General features: G+C 37.8%; 1 protein-coding gene across 1 annotated transcript in view; it reads left to right on the top strand.

Annotated features, from left to right (window-relative positions):
• Positions 1–8,222, top strand: part of KIAA0586 (KIAA0586 ortholog) — a 133,316-nt gene that overhangs the window by 81,850 nt on the left and 43,244 nt on the right. Inside the window, exon 30 of the mRNA XM_010847676.1 lies at positions 3,257–3,431. Coding sequence (XP_010845978.1) covers positions 3,257–3,431 — 175 coding nt within the window. The remainder of the gene's footprint in view (positions 1–3,256; positions 3,432–8,222) is intronic.

Genomic DNA, 8,222 nt, shown 5'->3' with positions numbered 1-8,222 from the left:
TCATGCTCCCTGATATCGTTACTCTGGGGCACTAGTATCTACAGCCCAGATTGTTGCCAAGATCTTTATGGTTAAGGTGCAGGCACGGATGATTTCCAGTTAATGAGGCAAAGAGGAAATGATAGCAGCTCTTTACATCAGTCATTCTTCTCACTGCACCCCCTGTAGCCACCTTCCTCCACAGGATGCAGCCCTTTCCCCCCCCACACACCAGGTCAAGCTAGCAGGTGGTCTTTCCCAGTGTTTTTTCACAGTTTTTACTTAATTCTCAGAATCCGTGGCTTCTCACTTTTGTAGTTGCTCCAGCATTTTGGGGACAGGGAGCTGGCAGCCTTTGTTAGTGTGTCATCTTGGCTAGACCAGAAGCCCAGAAGTTGGAAGATATCCTTTCCAGGTTTTTTCTAAGCATCTAAACATTTGCACGTGCATGTGTGTGTGCTCATGTGTGGGTAATTTTGAGGTATGTGTATGTGTTATTCTGCCATCTGATTCTTAAAATTTAACTAAATCCTAAAAGACATACCATATCCTTTTTATCTACCATGTAGTATGCCCTAGTTTATTCTCCTACTGAAGAATTTTTAGACTGATTCCAATTTTTCTTTCTCCAAACTATGAAAAGAATAAAATCCTTTTTTGTACCATGAGGAATTGCCTCTCTACCAGACCACCTTACCTGCCTCCTGAGAAATCTGTATGCAGGTCAGGAAGCAACAGTTAGAACTGGACATGGACCAAAAGACTGGTTCCAAATCAGGAAAGGAGTACATCAAAGCTATATATTGTCACACTGCTTATTTAACTTATATGCAGAGTACATCAGGTGAAATGCTGAGCTGGATAAAGCACAAACTGGAATCAAGATTGCCAGGAGAAATATCAATGACCTCAGATATGCAGGTGACACCACCCTTATGCCAGAAAGCGAAGAGAAACTAAAGAGCCTCTTGATGAAAGTGAAAGAGGAGAGTGAAAAAGGTGGCTTAAAACTCAACATTCAGAAAACTCAGATCATGACATTCAGTCCCATCATTTCATGGCAAATAGATGGGGAAACAATGGAAGCGGTGAGAGACTTTATTTTGGGGAGCTCCAAAATCACTGCAGATGGTGACTGCAGCCATGAAATTAAAAGACACTTGCTCCTCAGAAGGAAAGCTATGACCAACCTAGACAGCATATTAAAAAGCAGAGACATTACGTTACCAACAAAGGTCTGTCTAGTCAAAGCTATGGTTTTTCCAGTGGTCATGTATGGATGTGAATGTTGGACTATATAGAAAGCTGAGCACTGAAGAACTGATGCTGTGGTGTTGGAGAAGACTCTTGAGAGTCCCTTGGACTGCACGGAGATTAAACCAGTCAATCCTAAAGGAAATCAGTCCTGAATATTCATTGGAAAGACTGATGCTGAAGCTGAAGTTCTAATACTTTGGCTACCTGATATGAAGAATCAACTCATTTGAAAAGACCCTGATACTGGGAAAGATTGAAGGCAGGAGGAGAAAGGGATGACAGAGGATGAGATGGTTGGATGGCATCACCGACTCAATGGACATGAGTTTGAGTAAGCTCCAGGAATTGGTGATGAACAGGGAGGCCTGGTATGCTGCAGTCCATGGGGTCACAAAGAGTCGGACATGACTGGGTAACTGAACTGAACTGAACTGATAGAAGATAACGAGAGGTGGAATTTACTCAGAAGGCACAGGCATTTATAATTTAAATAGACACTAAAGCATTGCTTTTCAACTTTATGAGATTCTGACACCTCATTATGTATTTTTAATCCTAAATTTTTGCCAGTCTGATTAACAGTGATTGACATTAAATGTGTTCTCCTATGTTTTAAACATTTGTTTGTAATAAGAACTAGTAATAATGATATATTTGTAAGTTAAAATACTGCTTTGGTAAGAAAATAGTAGCCATTCTTTGTTGCTACTCTGCCCAGAGGGAGCATCTGGTCAGTGAGAGCAGTCTGAGGACAGAACTGCATCTTGTGCATTTATGTGGATGGGCTGGGTGTGCTACTGGAGATTATAGATAAACTAACTTAGAGTTGATATGAGTCTGAGATTTGCGTAGGATATAAAAATGACAAATGCTTATGTGGTATTAGAGCATTGTGTGAATAGGGAAGCTAAATCTTCCACAGAGTATTAAGGTGTTCGGCAATTATAAGTACCCTTGACAATGTTCATCAAAGAGAAGATACTGTATATTGCACAACATTTATATAGTAGTGGTAGAGTAATATAGGTCCTGTGAAATATTTCTAAGGAAAATGTGTCTGCCGTCATCCTAAACTCTGCCCAAGAATCTTCAAGGGTTTCATAATAATTAAAAACCAATCTTTTCCTGTTTAAAGGATGTTGAGCCATTGATATTCTTTAAGAAAAGTCAGATTACAGAATAAGGGGAGCTATAAATCTGTAGAGGATAATTAGGGTAAATTGTAGAAAATTGGAATGATGAGCTAAGCAGTTAGATTTTATTTTGTAGTCAACAGTCATCAAAGATGTTTCAGCAGTGATTTCTTCATATATTCTAGTTTAAAAAAAAACCCTTGGTTGAAATTAAACTCCTTTTAAATAAAAAATATGAGAGCCTTCATATATTGGAATTTTTATTCAGTTCTTGATTAGTAAGCTCATTAATTAGAATATCTCCAAGTCACAACATGCGCTTATGATTAGGTCATCTAGTTTTTAACACAGAAAGAATTTTAACACATCATTTTTAAAGTTTTTACTTTATGTATTTGGTAAAGAAGCATATTTGTACTTTTTGTATATTTTCAGCAAGTGTTTCATTATAAATTTCATTCTGACAACTTTAGCCCATTTTCATTTAGAAAGAACAAGAGGTAAATTTTCTATTTTCTAATTTTAAACTATATAAACAGCTTAGGTTGTGTGCCAGAATTTAGTGTTTTAAATAATAAAAAATTTCTTGTGTGTTTTATTGCTGTCTAATTTGGAGGCTGAATAAACAGATAATGGGTATTTAACTTCAGAAGAAATACTTCATAAGAAAAGCAAAGCCTACACTTAGGTATCTTATTAAACTAACTTTCATGTAATGTGTATGTGGCTTGATAAGCACTTTCTAAAATACTTTTCAAGCAATCAGGTGGTCTGCATCCTGATACATTTGACAGATATTTTTTGTTTTGACTTGATTTTATTTTATTTTTTGTTTTTTGACTTGATTTTAATGTGATGTTTATAACAGTGGTTTCTACTTTTTACAGGACTTGGAAAACAGTGTGGGTGAGCTTAGTGAAGGACAGAGGCTGACAGCTGCAGCAGCAGAGAACCTCTTCAGGGAACTTTCCGCATACGTGCAGCAACCTGTGGCTAAGGCAGAGTCTTCAGATGCAAAATGTGCTCCGAAGCCATCATCTCAGCAGTGTGACACGGTTGCAGGTATTCACCAAAATACCCCTTCCTGATGTAGTGTCTGTTAGAATATTTACTTTGAATCCCATCACACTCTCTTTGTACTGTTTTCATGTCGAATGCTGTATTCTGTTTTGTATTATAATCTACAGTAGTGTTCCTACTCTGAATTAAGGAAAGCATAACTGTTTTCAGGTAGAAGCTTGCAGACCTTCTTTATTTAAAAGGGTATTCACAATTGAAAAGTTTGATAATGACTTTTTCTATATATAGCAATGTTTCCCCAAATATGATTCATGTAACCGTGTTGGTGCATGAGTCTCTGGGTGGGGCATGAGATAGTTTTGGTAATATGTGTATGTCTTTAGATTTTTTAGTAGTGATATTATTTTAATGTATATTGGGAAAAAGATGACTAGCACATGAAAACTGTCACATAACATCTTGTGTAGGACAATGTTTAATTAGGTAATACTGTAGAAGTTCACTCTTTATGCTGTAGGAATTTCTGACTCAGAATTCAGTGCACTCAGTCTTATTTTAAAACTTTGTTAACTAAACTTTTTGCTGTAACAGTTTGAGAATAAGAATAGAATAGAGAATATCAGTTTCTGGTATATGTAGTTGAGTCTCATTAGGTCCTATAATAGAGACACCACAAACACTGAATTAGGAAATACTGAGCTACTCTTCCTAGAGGAAATCCTGGGTTAAGTTCCTATGAGCCTGTATATTATATTATATTTATATTTATTATATTTATTGATACATACACAACATTTTTGACAATATATAACCTTGCTTTATGTATGTTTCTATTTAAAGGCAGTTATTTAATATACACTTGATTCATTAACACTGATTCTCATGAGCAATAGCAGTATAACTCATTACTGAATGAAACTTACCTAGCACATGTATTTTTTCTGTAAGGCCCATCAAAGCTTTTTGCACTTTGGAACACTGAAGAGCACTTCTGCACTATGTTTTGGGGCCATTTTAAAGAGCAAAATCACGAAAAAAACATATAAGAATGTGGAAAACCTGTCACTAAATAGACAGCAAAAAAGAATACTTGTTCACAGTGTTAAGAGCTGATAAGAAAGCAGAGCACCTGTGCTCAGCCTCGTCTGCTGAGTGTGTGGCGGGTGATTCAGGCCTCACTGCTGTGTGCATGCGTGCATGTCCACAAGTCGCATGTGCTGAGTGTTGATTTCAGGGTTGCAAATACATTGTATCAGGTGGATTTGTAGAAATGAAGTCTTCAGAGTAATGAGGATCAACTATATTCTCATTTATTGGTAATCTCATGTTTATTATTGCAGTCTCTTAAATGAAAAGAACTTCTGGAGTCATGCAGATTTGCCAGAAATCAGAAAGAAGTACATTGGTGTGGAGTATTTAGACTGTCAGTTTTATATTAAGCTTTCCACCTTATCGTTCAGAAATGAGAGACTCTCAGGACTGAATTTTCCATGGGAATAAATATAAATTAATACTTGAATTATTTATTTTGTGCACATAGTAGGAGTATTCATTTTTAACAGTATTTTAAATTAGGGTTCAAAGTAGTATAAAATACGACTTCTATATCTGTATCCAGCTAACTGTGCAGATTGTGATTAAATAGAATCGACACTAGATGGCTCTCACAGATCACTTGAGAGCTGCTTGGTACTTGTGAACAAAGAGGTACTTACTGAATTGTTACAGAATAAAATCCATTAGGATGTATCCTATTCAGCCCCTCCTTATGGTATCACCTAGCTGGTTACCTACAGACCAGTACATTTTTAATTGTAGGTACTCTGTAGATATTTATTTAATTGAATTGTAAACAATAATAAGTTCATGGAAAATTAGATGGGGAAACAGTGGCTGACTTTATTTTTGGGGGCTCCAAAATCACTGCAGATGATGATTGCAGTCATGAAATTAAAAGACGCTTACTCCTTGGAAGGAAAGTTATGATCCACTTAGACAGCATATTAAAAAGCAGAGACATTACTTTGTCAACAAAGGTCCATCTAGTCAAGGCTATGGTTTTTCCAGTGTTGATGTATGGATGTGAGAATTGGACTATAAAGAAAGCTGAGTGCCACAGAATCGATGCTTTTGAACTGTGGTGTTGGAGAAGACTCTTGAGAGTCCCTTGGACTGCAAGGAGATCCAACCAGTCCATCCTAAAGGAGATCAGTCCTGGGTGTTCATTGGAAGGACTGATGTTGAAGCTGAAACTCCAGTACTTTGGCCACCTGATGTAAAGAGCTGACTCAACTGAAAAAGACCCTGATGCTGGGAAAGATAGGGCAGAAGGAGAAGGGGACAATAGAGGATGAGATGGTTAGATGGCATCACTGACTCATTGAACATGGGTTTGGGTGGACTCCGGGAGTTGGTGATGGACAGGGAGGCCTGGTGTGCTGCGGTTCATGGGGTCGCAAACAGTCAGACACGACTGAGTAACTGACCTGAACTGAAAGTGGCATTAGATTAAGTATGTAGATGAGTCATTATAACAGAGTGGCTAAGAGCTTGAGCTTTTGAAGTTTTGGAGATCATTTTAAATTCCAGATCTATATTTTTGGGCAAGTAACTTAATCTTCTGAGCCCAAGTTTCTTCATCTATTAAGTAGAGATAATATTAATGTACTAGTTATCTATTTCCGTGTAATATATTACCCCAAAGTTTAGCAGATGAAGACAGGAAATATTTATTCTCTCTCACAGTTTTGAAAGCCATGAATCTAGGAGTGGTGTAGCTGCATGGTTCCCAGGATCTCTCATGGGGTGTAGTTAATCTGTTGGCTGGAGCTGCCATCATCTAAGGACTTCAGCTGGGGCTGGAGGATCTGCTTTCCAAGCTCATTCACATGACTGTTGGCAAGATGCCTCCGTTCCTCACCACGTGAGCCTTACTGTTATGCTGCTCATGACATAGCAGTTCGCTTTTCCAAGAGTGGATGATCTGAGACACAATGAGCACCCAAGATGGAAACCCATGGTGTTTTATAACCTAAAGTCAGAAGTGACATGTCATCACTTCTGCCACATTCAGTTAATAGCAAAGACCAATCCTGGAATAATATAGCAGGGGATTACAGAAAGGTCTGAATACCAGGCGACAATCGTTAGGGGGCCGTAGTGGAAGCTGCTTATCAGAAACAGTATCTGCCTCATAAGGTTATTAGAGGTCAGTCAGTCAGTTCAGTCGCTCAGTCGTGTCCGACTCTTTGCGACCCCATGAACCGCAGTATGCCAGGCTTCCCTGTCCGTCACCAACTCCCGGAGTCTACTCAAACCCATGTCCACTGAGTCAGTGATGCCATCCAACCATCTCATCCTCCATCGTCCCCTTCTCCCACCCTCAATCTTTCCCAGCATCAGGGTCTTTTCAAATGAGTCAGCTCTTGTATATAAAGTGTCACTATGCTTGACACACGATACTGTTTTGGAGAAGGTAAAAATACCTTCTCAAATACATTTAATAGAACCAGAAATTACACACAGTTGCCTAAAAAAAAAGGTGCCTATAGAGGACTAGTTTGTCCCTCTTATTTTAAGTATTTTGTTACATTATGGTTATTGTAGAAGAATGAGTCCCATGTATCATTATTTCTGCTACTGTCTAATCTCATGCCCTTCATGTTGATTTCTAATAGCTTCCTCTACAGAGGCTCATCTGTTCTTACCTTGCCTGTCTCCACTTCTGCTCATTTTCAGAAAGTATCCTATTTGCAACTCATAGTCCTATACTACTGTTTCTAATTCTGAGGCTCTCAGGTTGGGTTGAATAACAAAAAGATGCTAAATAAGGTTTGAAGAATTGTTTTAAGAACCCTAAAATGTGAACTGGTATTTTGAACAAACTCTGAGGACTCTGAGATTTACTACCAATTATAACTCTTCATCTGATCTGATCTGATCTGATAACTCTTGATTTACTCAGAAAATGCACTAAATACCTGCATGTACCCGTCACTATATTGGTACTAAATAAGGGTTTTGAGAGGCAGAAGTAGTAGCCGTCTGCTCTCCAGGAAGTTTACAAACTCATGTAGGATAATGTGAGACAACAATTACAATATTGTTGATTAATGCAACAACACAGGCTGCTATGGGAGCACAGAGGAGGAATAACCCACACATGAGGGCTCAGAGGAGGTTTCCCGGAAGAGCCAATGTGAAACTGAGTATTAGAGGAATTAGCCAGACTATGAAGTGTGATAAACATGTTCCAGTTTGTTCATTTACATATTCAGAAAATATTTTTTGATTGCTTGCTCTGCTCTAAGGATATTCTAGGTGGTAGGAACATAAAACCTGGTAACACCTTATTCTTAGTGAATTTTTTCTCTAGTAGAGATAGTATATGAGAAAGCAAAAACATGCAATAGGTTATTGTGGTTATTGTATAGCAGTCCAAATAGGATTGGGGTACAGGTCAATTGTATCTGGGGAGATCAATCAAGAAAGACATCATATGTGAGCTTACTTGAAATGAGTTCTCAATGATGAATAGGCATTTGCTGTGTAGTAAGTGTAGGAGAAACCTTCATGGCAGAATACATAATAAGATAAGGGGATAAAGTTGAAACGAATATGATCTGTACAAACTTACAGTAGTGTAAGACTGTTCTATACATCAGTGTCTCTTTTGCTATCTCATATACAGGGTTATCGTTACCATCTTTCTAAATTCCATATACATGCGTTAGTATACTGTATTTATTCCTAAGATGTGTCTTTGTTTAAGAAAGTCTTGATTACATAAATCATATTTAGAAAAAATATTTAGTTAACAGTTTATATCTGAAC

Source organism: Bison bison, unplaced genomic scaffold (assembly GCF_000754665.1).
Source record: "Bison bison bison isolate TAMUID 2011002044 unplaced genomic scaffold, Bison_UMD1.0 scf7180017864254, whole genome shotgun sequence".
NCBI lineage: Eukaryota > Metazoa > Chordata > Mammalia > Artiodactyla > Bovidae > Bison > Bison bison.
This window is presented reverse-complemented; position numbering and strand designations above follow the sequence as displayed.